Source organism: Amblyraja radiata, chromosome 19, assembly GCF_010909765.2.
Source record: "Amblyraja radiata isolate CabotCenter1 chromosome 19, sAmbRad1.1.pri, whole genome shotgun sequence".
In the NCBI taxonomy this organism is placed as follows: Eukaryota; Metazoa; Chordata; class Chondrichthyes; order Rajiformes; family Rajidae; genus Amblyraja; species Amblyraja radiata.
Window position 1 is genome coordinate 23,542,698 of NC_045974.1, and position 16,239 is coordinate 23,558,936.

The 16,239-nt window shown below is 43.2% G+C and overlaps 1 protein-coding gene across 2 annotated transcripts in view; it reads left to right on the forward strand.

The window, feature by feature from the left end:
• Positions 1–15,538, forward strand: part of epyc (epiphycan) — a 29,359-nt gene extending 13,821 nt beyond the window's left edge. For both annotated transcript variants that reach the window (XM_033038035.1, XM_033038036.1), the window contains exons 3-7: positions 1,900–2,044; positions 8,218–8,376; positions 10,598–10,800; positions 12,551–12,646; positions 14,851–15,538. In XM_033038035.1, the coding sequence (XP_032893926.1) occupies positions 1,900–2,044; positions 8,218–8,376; positions 10,598–10,800; positions 12,551–12,646; positions 14,851–15,018 (771 nt within the window). In that variant the 3' untranslated portion in view covers positions 15,019–15,538. The remainder of the gene's footprint in view (positions 1–1,899; positions 2,045–8,217; positions 8,377–10,597; positions 10,801–12,550; positions 12,647–14,850) is intronic.
• The last annotated feature ends 701 nt before the right edge of the window (positions 15,539–16,239 follow it).

A 16,239-nucleotide genomic window follows, 5' to 3' on the forward strand; every position in this document is an offset into this window, starting at 1 on the left:
CTTTCATGTGCCTATCTAAAAGCCTCCTATGCACTACTATTATATCTGCCTCCGCCACCACCCCTTCAGACCCCCACCATTCTGTGTAAAAAAAACTTGCTCTGCACATCTCCATTAAACCTTCCCCCTCTCACCTTAAAGCTATGCCTTCTAGTGTTGGACAGTTCCACCCTGGGGATAGGATTCTACCCTATATACCCTATAGTAAATTGTTACACCTCTCATCATTTTATACACTTCTATCAAGCCTCCACTCAACCTCCAATGTTCCAAACAATCCAAGCCTATCCACTCTCTCCCTGTAGCTGAAACTCTTTAATCCAGGCAGCATTCTGGGAAACCTCCTCAGCGCACTCTCCAAACCCCCCACTTCTTTGCTGTAATGGGGCGACCAGAACTGCACGCAATACTCCTAGTGCGGCCTAACCAAGTTTATGGAGCTGCGTTATAACTTCCTGACTCTTATTCTCAATGCTCCTAGCAACGATGGCAAGTATACCACACACCATCTTCGCCACCCAACTATGTCATAATATTGGCGAGCATTTCTTTGAGTACAAAAGATAAATCAGGGTGTTTCAGAATTAAAAATTAGGTAGGAAAGTTATAGAGAAATTGTTAGATGAATCTATTTATATATCACAATTCATTCATGTGTGTGTATATTTATATAATGGTATATGGACACACTGATCTGTTTTGTAGTCAATGCTACTATGTTCTGTTGTGCTGAAGCAAAGCAAAAATGTCATTGTCCTATCAGGGACACATGACAATAAACTCACTTGAACTTTAAACTAGATCCTGGGCATTCAGGAAAAAAATTCAGGAAGCACGTTGTCATATAAAGGCTATAAAATAGTTGTGGTACGTCATGAATCCACATCCTTTTGCCTCAAGATCCAGAAGCCACCTATTGAAAGACAGTTGACGAAAGAGGAAAACATAGCAAAGATCGAAGTCACTGTATTTTAATTCCAAATATATGTTCTCATATGGTTGGCATCAAAACAATATTTGTTCTTTCATTAGTAAGTTTGTAGTTTTGCAATATCCTTTCAATAGGGCGGAACAGTGGCGCAGCAGTAGAGTTGCTTCCTCAGTGCCAGAGATTCGGGTTCGCTCCTGACTACGGGTGCTGTCTGTACAAAGTTTGTACCTTCTCCCTGTGACCACGTGGGTTTACTCCAGTTACTCCGGTTTCCTCCCACACTCCAAAGACGTACAGGTTTTGTAGATTAATTGGCTTTGGTAAGCTGTAAATTCTCCCTAGTGTGTAGGATAGCGCTACTGTATGGCGTGATTGCTGGTTACGCAGACTCAGTGTGCCGATGGGCCTGGTTCTGCGCTGTATCTCGAAAGTCTAAAAAACCAGAAAGTACCTATTGAAACACAGCTGATGAAAGAGAAAACAATAACAAAGATCGTACCCAGGGTTTTTTAATTACAAATACTGTATAACTTCTCAGAGATCGAACAAATGGTTAACATTCAAACAAGATAAGGTCTTTCATTAATTAGCTCGTATGTTTGTAATAAACTTTCAAGAACTTTTGAGAGTTTCAGTCTCCAGAGCCCTCGTGTGGTAGAACGTGGTAGATTCACTAAAAGGGATTTCCCTTGATTGCCAAAGATGGACACAAAGTGCTGTAGTAACTCAGCGGGTCTGGCAGCATCTCGGGAGAAAAAGGAATAGGTGACGTTTCTTCTTGGGACCCTTCTCCCATCAGTCATCATTCCCATCCTTTTTCTCCAGAGATGCTGCCTGAACCGCTGAGTTACTCCAGCACTTTGTGTCTATCTTTAGTATAAACCGGCATCTGCAGTTCTTTGTTTCTACATTTTGCTTTGATTGCCGTTGTGTGTATATATATAAATCTTTAACTTTTCAATCATAAGGTGGAAGTCGGTAGGCTGGACCCTTCCGAGAACAGTGTGTTTGAAACCTATGGCAGTGGCTATGAGGAGGAAGAGTCTCCCTATGGACCTTTGGATCCTGGTGCTCCGAGTGTGCCTGGCCTTCTTGGCCCTGAATCGAAAGAAGGTTTGTAGCGGGAACAGAATGAGTTTCTATTCACAATCTGGGTCTGTTTGCACTTCATGGAATGTTGGATGATTGCCCCAAATTATATTCTCAGTATTCTTTTACAACATTGTAAATGTAAGACTAACTTCAACAAAGCTGGACTGTTAAACTAAACTAAATTAAGTAGAAAATTAGCTGGAACTAAGAAAAAATTGCAGAACGGTGGCGCAGTGGTGGAGTTGCTGCCTCACAGCGCCAGAGATCCAGGTTCGATCCTCCTGACTACAGGTGCTGACTGTATGGAGTTTGTACGTTCTCCCCGTGACCTGCGTGGGTTTTCTCCAGGTGCTCTGGTTTCCTCAAACACTCCAAAGACGTACAGGTTTTGCAGGTTAATTGGCTTGGTATAATTGTAAATTGTCCCTAGTGTGTGTAGGATGGTGCTGGTTCACGGGGATCGCTGGTCGGCACAGAATCAGTGAGCTGACAAGCCTGTTTCCGCGCTGTATCTCTAAACTAAGCTAAACTTATACTAAATGTATTACTTTTTAAATTGCTGCAATACATCACAAATAGTTATTTATTTCAATGTAGCTAAACACAAAATGCTGCACCAAGTCACTGGGTCGGGCAGCATCTCTGGAGAAAAAAATAGGTTACGCTTCGGGTCGAGATCCTTCAGACTGAGTCAGGGGAGAGGGAAACTAGAGATATTGAAAGGTTCAGAACCAATCAGAGCCAGGAAAGGTGGAGCCCACAAAGGTCCATTGTTGGCTGTGGAAGAGGCATTAACAAATTGATGTAAGCAGTGAAACTAGCAGGACAGGTATGGTGGAGGAGGTACAGAGAGAGAGAGGGAATGCGTTGCTTTAAATGAGAGAAATCAATATTCATACCGCTGGGTTGTAAGCTGCCCAAGCGAAATATGAGGTGCAGGGAATAGTAAATTTTACAGATTTTTGCACAATTTGCACGTGGCCTCACTCTGACAGTGGAGGATGCCCAGGACAGAAAGGTCAGATGTTAGTTAGAAGTGACAGAGAAACCTTTGTAATCCTCTCTTTGTAATTTTGGCGCGAAAATAACTTTCCCCCCTAAATTCTTCACCACAGTGTGTGATTTTTCCAGTGTCTATAATGTAACCACAGCAGACAAAGACTACCCATAAAACTTTAAATTGGATCAACAGTTCCAGACGTTGGATATACACATGGCATACCAATCAGATAGAATCCAAACCCAACATTCCACATTGCAGGAAAAGATTAATACTTGGACATTAGTAGTCCATAGTTATGTAATATTCCTGGTTCAAATAGGGGTACAGTGAAAACTGTCCCAATTATAAAATGCAGAGATATCTTCATTAAAATTCTCCATTATTTCTTCTGAAAATGTTAATTACGTAATAATGTAGAGGGCTTGGAGCTACCTTGTGTTGTTTCCAACAGGAGAGAAATTCTGCAGTGACAGAGCCAAAGTAAATTGTTAACCACACTATACAAGGAGTCAGTATTCAACTAAAAGACATACTGTAACTATTCTACATTAAATCATCTGGTGCTTTTCAAAAAAAAAATCTGCAAAATCTACTATTCCCTGCACAATTCCAGCCACATGTATTTTATATAGGATCATGAGATATATGGATTACATGGATAGGACGTGTTAAGAGGGATATGGGCCAAACACCACAGGTGGGACTAGTGTAGATGGGACATATTGGCCTCTGTGGTCAAGTTGGGCCGAAGGGCCCGTTTCCACGCTGTGAGAGAGACAGGGTAGATGCACAGTGTCTTTTACCCAGAGTAGGGGTATTCTAGGTCAAAGAATGCCCAATTAATGAAAACCAGAGGACAGAGGTTTAAGGTGAGGGGAGAAAGATCTAATGGGAACCTGAGGGGCAACTTTTTTTACACTAAGGCAGGTACGTATTATGGAACGAGCTGCCTGAGGAGGTAGTTGGGGCAGGTGCTATCACAACGTTTAAAAACATTTAGAGAAGGTACATGGATAGGATAGGTTTAGAGGGATATGGGGCAAATGCAGCCAGGTGGGACTAGTGTAGATGGGGCATGTTGGGCGGTATGGGCTAGGTGGGCAGAAGGGCCAATTTCCATGCTGTATGACTCGGCACACATAGCCCTGGAAATTCAATTATACAACTCCATGAAAATTATGCTTTGCAGCTGAAAATTGGGTTAAGAAGGGAAACAGCAATTTTGCACATATTACTGGGTGTCTAAATCCCCCCTGAGAAATTCAGCCCTGCACTGCTTCATTTTGACAGGATTTCCAATTGACTGGATAGCATGCAAGCAAACGTTTTTCACTGTACCTCGGTATGCGTGACAATAATAAACAAAACTAAACCAAACCAAACCAAATTGTCCTCCCACATTCTTCGTAGGAAATGTAAATTTCATCAGCAGTGACATTTTTAACCTCACTGGTCTGAAAAATTATTATTCTTATATACTCATAACATAACTGGTGCTCCGGTTTCCTCCCACATCCCAAAGACGTGCAGGTATGTAGGTTAATTCTTTCTTTCTACCTTTCTATCTTTCTTTCTTTCTATCTATCTATCTATCTATCTATCTATCTATCTATCTATCTATCTATCTATCTATCTCTATCTCTATCTCTATCTCTATCTCTATCTCTATCTCTATCTCTATCTCTATCTCTATCTCTATCTCTATCTCTATCTCTATCTCTATCTCTATCTCTATCTCTATCTCTATCTCTATCTCTATCTCTATCTCTATCTCTCTCTCTCTCTCTCTCTCTCTCTCTCTCTCTCTCTCTCTCTCTCTCTCTCTATCTCTATCTCTATCTCTATCTCTATCTATCTCTATCTATCTCTATCTATCTATATCTCTATCTATATCTATCTCTATCTATCTATCTATCTATCTATCTATCTATCTATCTATCTATCTATCTATCTATCTATCTATCTATCTATCTATCTATCTATCTATCTATCTATCTCTGCTTTATGATGTCCTGCCTCTACCATCCCCAGCTAGCGTGCTAGCTCTGACCAGAGCGTTGATGTAGTATAATCAGGGGCTGAAACCCTGGTGCTGTGTTGGCCATTCATCATGATGCAGTTTTACTTGTAAGTAAGCTAGGTGGATGAGCAGTCCTCTCCTAGCAAGGAAGAAAGAACACAACATAAACATTTCAACATAAACATCCACCTTCAGTGGAGCCAGCACTTCCCACTGTGATGGAAGGCACAAAAGTCAATCTTCCTCCTGTTCACCCGTGGTCGGGGCCCTGAACCCCCCGCAGTCACCGCTACGGACGGCCCGATGTACAGGCCCTCTCGCCAGGATGATCGAGACTCCGACGTCCAGAAGGATCGGAGCACTCAATTCTTGGAATTCTTGGAATTCCCGTATCGGCCTCTTCCTACCGGAGACCATGGCTTCATGATGCCAAGTCCACAGGCCCCGCGGTCGGAGCACTTCTTCATTAGCTTCTAATTAGCCTCTGCAAATTGTCCCTAGTGTGTAGGGAGGCGATATAAAAGTTGGACTACGTAGAAGTAGTGTGAATGAGTGATCATTGGTCAGTGGGGACTTGGTGAGCAGAAGGGCCTGTTTACATGCTGTATCTCTAAACACTAATGAAAGGACACACCTTTTGAATGGAGATGAGGAGAAATGTCTTTAGTTAGAGGGTGGTGAATCTGTGGAATTAATTGCCACAGACAGTGTGGAGTCCAAGTCAATGGGTATTTTTATGGCGGAGATTGACAGGTTCGTGATTAGTTAGGATGTCAAAGGTTAGGGGGAGAAGGCAGGATAATGGAGTTGAGAGGGAGAGATAGATCAGCCATGATTGAATGGTGGAGTAGACTTGATGGACCAAATGGCCTAATTATGCTCCTATGACCTATGAACCTATGAACTTTAAATCCTAAACAACCAGGTTTTATAAACTGAGTTCCTCCTGTTCTGCTTCCTCAATCTCCATCGAGATGAGAACCACATGTGACCTGGCTGCTTTGCACGTGTGAACCAAGGTCCTCATCCATTTCAGATTCCCAGACTCATTTTAGGCTGCTGTTGTTGATTGTAGCCACATTCCACACTATGCTGCCCAATGTGGCATTCGGAAGGTCACCAGAGCTCCCTGTCCAAGGAGAGAAGTCACCTAATTTTCCTTCAGCCCACCTGTATAGGCAAAACAGGACAGTTATTTGCCTGTATTAATAGCTTCCACAAATTACAGTCCTTCCGAGCTTTCACATAACCTTACGGAGACACCACCAGCAACTTCCAGCCAGGAACTCCTGGTGTTGTCCCTGGTGTTTTTCATCACTCCTTTGATCAAAACATGTCTCTAGTGAGCATTGTTCTTCACCAGCCTCAACGTTGGCTGTCCATTTCTCTCCATGGATGCTGCCTGGCCCGCTGAGTTCTTCCAGAACCTTGTTTATATGCTCAAGATTCTAGCATCTACAATCACTTGTGACTCCTTATTCTTCACCCGGACCTCACCACATCCCCATTCCCTCCTCGCGCAATAACTACATTTGCAACAAGCATTCACTCACCAGCAACATTCTTCTGGAGCTGGAAGAGTGTTGTTTACATTATGTTATCAGTTTGCATCACAGCATTGTTTGGGAACAGCTCCATCCAAAACCGCAAGATATTGCAGAGAATTGTGGACGCAGCCCAGAACATCACACAAACCGACCTCCTTTCCATTGACTCCACTTACACCTCATGCTGCCTCATCAAGACCACCATTATCAGTGGTCTATCACACTATCAATGGTCAAGACCACCAAGACCGCTGTTATCAGGCAACTGAACCATCCTACCAACAACTAGAGAGCGGTCCTGAGCCACCATCTACCTCGGTCTATCTTTGATCGGACTTTACTGGACTTGATCTTGCACTAAACGTTATTCCCTTTATCCTGTATCTGTACACTGTGGGATGGCTTAATTGTAATCATGTATAGTCTTTCCGCTGATTGGATAGCACACAACAAACAAGCTTTTCACTGTACCTTGGTACATATGACAATATAAACTAAACTAAACTAAACCAAGATATAAAATTATGAGAGGCATAGATAGGGTAAATAGTCAAAACCTTTCCCCCAGGACAGAAATGGCCAACACTAGAGGGCATAGCTATAAGGTGAGAGGGGGGAAGTTTAATGGAGATGTGGGGACCAAGTTATTTATACAGAGAGTGGTGGGGGCCTGGAACACATTGCCGGGGGGGTTAGTTTAGAGATGGAGCATGGAAACAGGCCCTTCGGCCCACCGAGTCCACGCCCACCAGCGATCACCCATACACTAGTTCTATCCTACACACTAGGGATAATTTACAGAAGTCAGTTACCTAACAAACCTGCACAACTTTGGAATGTGGGAGGAAAGCGGAGCCTAGGAGAAAGCCCACGCGGTAACAGGAAGAACGTACAGACTCCACACAGGCAGCATCCGTAGTCAGGATCAAACCTGTGTCTCTGGTGCTGTAAGGCAGCAACTCTACTGCTGCGCCACCGTGCTGTCTCACGGATTGTGGTGGAGGCAGGGAATGGAGTGATATGGATCATGTACAGATGAGATCAGTATAACTTGACATCATGTTTGGCCCAAACATTGTGACCCGAAGGGCCCGTTCCTGTGCTGTGTTCTCCATAGAGGCTCGAAGTCAGTGTATTCCTCAAATGTAGTAGACACAAGGAACTGCAGATGCCGGTTTACAAAAAAAAAGACAAAGTGTTGGAATAAATCAGTGGGTCAGGCAGCACCCACTGGAGAACATGGAAAGGTGATGTTTCAGGTCAAAGCTCTTGTGCAGACTGATTGTGGGGAGGGGGGGGTTACATTGACTCGGTTTAACTTGGTTTTCTGTATGACTTAGCATGATGTTCAACACTAACATTGTGGGCTGAAGGGCCTGTCCCTGTGCTGTACTGCTTTGCGTTCAGTCAGTCTCAATGTTACTGTATATTACACAGGCAAATCTGACAACACTGGTTTTTGAACCTCACAATTAGTCTTGCTCTACATTGACTGTCACAATCAGAATGAGATGACCATAATTTCTTGAACAATTTCTAATCTGGTGAAATGCACTTCAATCTTATCGTGGAATTGTCAGAATATACTATTACAATCTTATCTCCTTTTTACATTATTTCCAAGGTCTTCCAACATGCCTCCAGTGTACGTGCTTGAGTGGGTCGGTCTACTGTGATGATACGGACATCGAAAGTATACCTCCTCTGCCGAAGGACACCACACACTTCTACGCACGCTTCAACAAGATCACAAGCGTAAAGAAAGGGGACTTTGCTGGGCTAAGTATGACTGTGCGGAGTTTCAAGCTTATTATTATGGATGACAAGTCCCCATTTCAGTTTCAGGTGTAAATGTTGATTGTGTACGGGTCCACCACTGATTTTCAGGCAACTGGTGGTTCGGCAACTCCTTTAATCCTATGAAATTACAAGAGCGCACTTGAAATCCCCCCAAAAATGTGGCGCCTAGGTCGGATGATGCGGTTGATGTCAACCTCATCGGGACATCCGCGGCCAATCAGCGGGTCTAATTTGCCCCATGCGGCTGGGGCTCTGGAACCCCAGCCCGGTTAAAGCAGGCAGATCCATTCCCCCAGACGACCTCAGAGGATAACTTTGCGATCCGGGATCTCAACTCCTCTTGGAGGCCGTGACCTCTGTCGGTCCAACAAAGTGGATAGTCCAGCAAGGGTCTGGAACCAAGGATGCTGGGAAAATGATGGCGGACCTGTAATGTTTGTCCTTTTACTGTTAGAGATGAACCTTAACTTCCAGGGCACGACGAATGTCTTCAATAAATCAAATTAGGATTCAGGTCAACTATAAATGAATGCTACAAGTAGAAACTAAGAGCTGCAGATGCTGGTTAATGCAAAAAAGAAGACACAAAGTGCTGGAGTAACTCAGCAGGTTAGGCAGCATCTCTGAGGGAAATGGATAGTTGACGTTTCAGGTCGAGACCCCGTTTTAATCAATCTGTCTCCCGCCTTCTGTTTTAATCTCTGGCTCTGGTTCCAACCATCTGCCTATCAAAACCCCCCTCGCCTGTGTCCACCTATTACCTGCCACACTTTGTCCGGCCTCTCCTCTCTCCTAGCTTTCTTCCCCACACCCCCACCTAATCAATCTGAAGAAGGGTCCCGACCAGAAATACCACCTTCCCATGAAGACAGAGCTCAAATACAGATTAACTACATTGTTATAAATAAAAGTGGAAATTGAAAGCTCTACCTTTCATTTAGAATCACCAGAGAAATATTTAAGTATATTAAACGCACATTATCAGACAAAAAGCTTTTCACTGTACCTTGGTAGACGTGACATTAAATTAAACTGAAACTGAAACTAACCAGAAACATGGCCGATTCTTCCAGCAGTGTTCCTGATGCACCTTCCATATCAAAAGTGCCACATGTCATGCGATTCCCCATATTAGTTGTACACACTCATGAGTTTGATGTTTTTACCAAGTGACAGACCAACAACTAAACTGATTCCTGTCTCTCTGTAGACAAAAATGTCTTTCTTGTCCCATAACATTGACTGAGTTAAAAAAAAATTAATGATGTTAATTTGCTTTATGCCTTCAGTTACACATTTTACAGATAATGTTGGAAATAGCACGTGATAAAGCTGAAAATTAGTCTGATACTTCTTCTTGCGTATGGCGTGCACAGCCTAAAGTTGTAGGACAACTTGTTCTATTTGATGTTATTTGATTTGCACGCCGGGTTGATTACATCCGTCGAAACAGTGCGGACCATGCGAAGGTTGCAATCTTCCACCCCCGTCTGACATTGCTTTGGTGGATCTTTGTGCTGAAGAACTAGACAGCATAGATTTCTAACGTTTTGCAGGCATTTACCTTTGTTGAGCTCATCCCAGTGTTTGAATGAATCCCTCTTTGGCTTTATTTCACTCCCCGCTGTTACCTCTTCCCCACAACCTAACGGGGCATACGATATGGGTGCAGGGAGGAGAAACAATCCAAAAGCAAAAGCAAAGGCATTTTAATAGTCCTCCAAAATAGAGACGGAATCTGATGTTTATTCCTCCTTGTGTGGTAATATTACCTTTAGACTTCAGACGTTTGAGAAAGAGGCCCATCGGCACACCGAGTCTACTCCAACCAGCGATCACCCCATACACTAGCACTATCCTATGAACTAGGGACAACTTTACAATTTTCAGAAGCCAATTAACCTACAAACCTGTAAACCGGAGCATCCAGAGAATAAACACGTGGTCAGGGGGGGAACGTACAAACTCCTTACAGACAGGATGGAACCCGGGTTTCTGCCGGCTGTAAGGCAGCAACTCTACCACTGTTGCAAACGGGGAAAAGGTTTAGCCATGAGCAACCCCTATTAGTGTTACCTCCGGGTTAATTTCAAATGTTTAATCTTTGGCTAAAGCCTAAATAGAAGACCGCTGACATAAAGATTCATGAAGATATTATTAAGCTTTATTTTCCACGGTATTTTAACAGTGCATTGTCATTTTAGATCATCTAAAGAGGATTGACGTAACAGGTAATAGGATCTCTTCAATCGATGAAGATGCTTTAAGACAGCTGCCTGATTTGGCGGATCTAATGATCGCTTCTAACGAACTTGTTCAGCTTCCTGAGCTGCCGAAATCTATGGTCAACATTGATGCAAGTTACAATAAACTACACAGCAATGGGATAAAAAAAGAGGCATTCAAAGTAAGTGTCATTATTACACACATTAAACACATCTTTTCTTTTAAATATTTAGTTGAGTTTGGTTTAGTGTGGTTTGGTTCAGTATAGTTTAGGTGAGTTGACTTTAGGTGAGTCCAGTTGCGTTTAATTGAGTTTAGAGGTGCAAAGGTACAAAGGTACAAAGTGAAAAGACAGACAGCTACAGGCTGGGCAGCCATGCCCAACAGGACGGCGCCCCCTACAGCGTGGAAACAGGCGCTTCAGCCGGCCAGCGATCACCCCTTACACTAGCACTACCCTACACACTAGGAACAATTTATAATTTGTAGAATCCAATTCACCTCCAAACCTTGTGCGTCTTTGGAATGTGGGAGCAAATTAAAGCATCCAGAGGGAACTCACATGGTCACGGGGGAAAATCCAACACAGACAGCACCTGTAGTCAGGATTGAACCCAGGTCTCTGGTGCTGTGAGGCAGCAACTCTACCACTGTGCCACTGTGCCGCCTCTACTTACTCGGATCTTTTCCAATATTATTGCAATTTAATCTTGCACGAAATGTAATTCTCTTTATTCTGTACACTATGGGCGTCTCGATTGTAATCATGTATAGTCTTTCGGCTGACTGGTTAGCATGCAAACTCGGCACATGTGACAATAAACTAAACTAAACTAAATTTGCCCATGAAGTGTCACACTTCAAAAATAATTATGTTTTTGCCATATTTTCTCAATCAAGTTTTGCTCTTGATAAACTCCACACATAATGTGATTGAGCTATGCTACAGTTGCTGTCTAATCATAGCAAACACTCGCCCCTTTCAAAGAATTCTTTGTCAATGTAGTTGCCGCCTTGCTTTCTCCCTGACTGCGGGATTGATTAATATTATAACTTGTCTTCGGTCACGTCATAGGGTCACAGTCATGTAGCGTGAAAACAGGCCCTTCAGCCCAACTTGCCCAAATCCACCAACGTGCCCCGTCTACACTAGTCCCACCTGCCTGCATTTAGCCCATATCCCTCTAAACCTGTCTTATCCATGCACCCGTCCAAATGTTTCTTAAGCGTTGCAATGGACCCTGCATCAACTACCTCCACAGCTCATTCCATACACCCATCACCCTTTGTGTAAAAAAGTTACTCCTCAGGTTCCTATTAAATCTTTCCCTCCTCAACAAACTTATATCCTCTGGTTCTCGATTCCCCTACTCTGGGTAAAAGACTGTGCATTTACCCTATCTATTCATTGTCATAGAGTCATGCAGCCTGGAAACAGGCCCTTCGACCCAACTTGCCCACACCGACTAACATGTCCCATCAACACTAGACCTACCTGACTGCATTTGGCCCCTATCCCCCTAAACCTGTCCTATACATGTACCGGTCTAAATGTTCCTTAAACGTCTCTCATGATTTTGTACACCCCGAGACGATCACCGCTAATTCTCCTGCGCTCCAAGGAATAAAGTCCTAGCCTGCTCAACCTCTCCCTGTAGCTCAGACCCTGCAGTCCTGGCAACAACCTCGTAAACATTTTCTGCAGCCTTTCCAGTTTAACAACATCACTGAGACATCAACTGTAGTGGCAGCTGGATATAAAAGATCCTGTAACGCTATTTTACTGAGCAATAGTCCCTTTTCTCCTGTTCTTTATTTCATTTCTCAACCAACATCATTAAGAAAACCAGGTTATATGGTTATGTGGCATAGTGCTAATTACTTGTGTTGGACAATTTTTTCCTCACAATTTAATTTTCTTCTTTTTACAGGACATGAGTAACCTTGCGTATCTGTACCTGGCTGGCAATGCACTGAGTTATGTTCCACTTCCTCTGCCTGAAAACCTGCGTTCTATCAATCTACAGGTAAAAAGATATTTCATGCATATTGTAGATCTCTTGTGATCAGCGTGAAAATCCCTGGTAAAGGACAGAGTAAAATCACTCTTTAATTCTCTTTGTAAAGAACACAGTCGTGGGAAGGTGCCAAATATGAAGAAATGACTGGACAGATTTATAACATTATTATTTTTTCCCAGTGAGATCCTGATCTTAATCTACGTGTGGGGAGAAAACAAGAAACTGCAGATGTTTGAATCTTGAGCAAAGAAAAGTGCTGGAGGAACTCAGTGGGTCAGGCAGCACCCCTGGAGGTCATGGATAGGCGACATTTTGGTTGGGACCCTTCTTCAGACTGTTTGTAGTTTTTGGAGGAGAGGAGAAGTCGGGAGAAAGCTGGGAGCAAAGTGGGGGCGGGACACTGCCATGGATGTGACTGCAATTCCAGCACCTGCAGTTCCTTGTGCAAACAATTTCCGGAGCTGGTTGGTGGGTGGTGGGAGAAGCTGGATTAAACATGGATACAGATTCATCAGTCAGAGTATTGAGTATAGAAGTTGGGAGGTTATGTTGCAGTTACATAAGATGTTGGTGAGGCCACATTTAGAATATTGTGTTCAGTTTTGGGCACCATGTTTTAGGAAAGATGTTGTCAAGCTGGAAAGGGTGCAGAGAAAATGTGTAGGAAGAAACTGCAGATGTTGGTTTAAACCGAAGATAGACACATCAAGCTGGAGTAATTCGGCGGGTCAGGCAGCAAAAAGGAATGGGTGACATTTCGAATGAAGACCCTTGACCCAGACATCTGAAGAAGGATCTTGACCCTTTTCTCCAGAGATGCTGCCTGACCCGTTGTGTTACTCCAACGTTTTGTGTCTATCAAGAGAAGGTTTATGAGGATGTTACCAGGACTCAATATAGGGAAAGGTTATAGCAGGCTAACACTCTATTCCTTGGAGTGCAGGAGGATGAGGGGTGATCTTATAGAGGTGTACAAAATCGTGAGAGGAATAGATCAGGTACATGCACAGTCACTTGTCCAGAGTAGGGGAATCGAGAACCAGAGGACATGTGTTTAAGGCGAGGGGGGGCAAGATTTAATCGGAACCATTGGGTTAACTTTTTTACACAAAGGGTGGTGAGTGTAATGAACGAGCTGCTGGAGGAGGTAGTTGAGGCACGTACTATTGTGACATTTAAGAGACCTATAGACGGGTAAATGGGTAGGATAGGCTTAGAGAGATATGGGGCAAACGTGGCTGTGTAGATTGGGTACACTGTAGACAGGCAAATGCACAAACTCCACACATAGAACACTGGTGGCTGGGCTTGAACCCATGTTGCTGTAGCAGTGGGCTCCATTAGCTGTTGCACTATCCCACCCAACTGGCAATTACTCCCTGAAATTATCACCTTTAACCTTATAACCAGACAGGAACGGGAAGGAGAAGCACAGTTGGTCGGTGCGGGCAAGTTGGGCCAATTTCCACACTGTATGACTCTTGGTGTCATGGTCTCTATCAGAAAACATTATGAGACATGGTAGATGCACCAACTATTCTTCTCCTATCCGTTCCTGTCTGGTTATAAGGTTAACGGCGGGAATTTCAGGGAGTAACTGCCTATTGGATGGGATAGTGCAGCAGCTAATGGAGCTCACTGCTACAGCAACACAGGTTCGATCCCGACCTCCAGTGGTTCTATGTGTGGAGTTTATACGTTCTCCCCGTTACCAAGTGGGTCGTACCTCCAATAGATGCGTGTGTTGGTAGGTCAATTGCCCACTGTAAATTCGGCACGTTGGCGCAGCGGTGGAGTTGCTGTCTCAGCGCCAGAGACCCGGGTTCGATCCTGACTATAGATGCTGTCTGTACGGAGATTGTACATTCTTCCTGTGACCGCGAGGGTTTACTCCGGGTGCTCCGGTTTCCTCCCACACTCCAAAGACATGCGAATTTGTAAATTAATCGGCTTCAGTAAAATAAATGTAATTTGTTGCCAGTGTGTGTTGGATAGTGTTAATGTACTGGGTAATCGCTGGTCGGCGTGGGCTCGGTGGGCCAACGGGCCTGTTTCCATGCTGTAAGTCTAAAGTCTTATGGTCTTATGGGGGTTAGTAAAAGCTCGCAAAACTGCCATGAATGGAAATAAAGAGGAGAGTTGATTAATACTAAACAAAGATTGCTTAGTATTAAACTAAGGTAATAATTTATCTTCTTTTCATGTTTCAGGACAACAATGTACAACAGATTGATGATGACACTTTCTGTAATTCGAAGGACATTCATTATGTTCGCAAGGCTCTTGAACAAATTAGACTGGACGGAAATCCCATTAATCTTAGCAAAACACCCAATGCCTATATCTGTCTGCCCCAGGTGCCCTTTGGCAAATATTAAAGATCCGTAATACTGTCACCAGTTGACAGCAAACAAAGGTTTCATATTATCGTGCTTAGGATTTTCAACGGCAAACTGATTTTTTTCTCCCCAAAGAACCTTTTAAAATGCAATCTAATGTACAAACAAATAATTCAGAAGAGATAATTCTGTTCAAACTAATTCCATTTGTAATGCTGGGCAACAAAATAAAAGGCAAAATGTTGTAAATGTTTAAAGCTGAAGTATGTTTTAGTCCAACCTGTAATGACAATCTGTCCACACAAAAAATCTAATAAAAAAATATGATGTGGTTAATACATTCTTGTTACTGATTAAGAAGTATTCCTTCTTGGCAATTTTTCAATTCACTTCACGTTTTAAGCTTGACTATTAACGGAACAATTTGACGAGTTTTTTAAATATTCCTTTAAAGCATTGTACTTTATTGTTAAGGTCCAGTGGGTCCATGTTTCTTCTCAACCTGCCTTGTAACTGTTCCTCAGACTGTACTGCAGCACAAATAAATGGCTCATCAATATTTAATTTTAGAAGTCTCTTAATACATGGAAAAAAAGAATCTTCATATATGCAGCTGGTCAGGGCAAATCGTAATAAATAGAATAATAATTAGGCAGTAATAATAATAATAATAATAATAATTAGGTGGTAATAATAATTTGGGTGGCACGGTGGCAGAGTTGCTGCCTTACAGCACCAGAGACCCAGGTTCGATCCTGACTGTGGGTGCTGTCTCTACAAAGTTACATTTCTCCCTGTGACCATTGGGGTTTTCTCTGGGTGACAATAGACAATAGACAATAGGTGCAGGAGTAGGCCATTCAGCCCTTCGAGCCAGCACCGCCATTCAATGTGATCATGGCTGATCATCCCCAATCAGTACCCCGTTCCTGCCTTCTGGCCATGTGCCCCATATATCCGCTATCTTTAAGAGCCCTATCTAGCTCTCTCTTTAAAGTATCATGAGAACCGGCCTTCATCGCCCTCTGAGGCAGAGGATTCCACAGACTCATAACTCTCTGTGTGAAAAAGTGTTTCCTCATCTCCGTTCTAAATGGCTTACCCCTCATTCTTAAACAGTGGCCCCTGGTTCTGGACTCCCCCAACATCGGGAACATGTTTCCTGCCTCTAGCGTGTCCAAACCCTTAATAATCTTATATGTTTCAATAAGATATCCTCTCATCCTTCTAAATTCCGGAGCCACTCGATTCTCTCAGCAT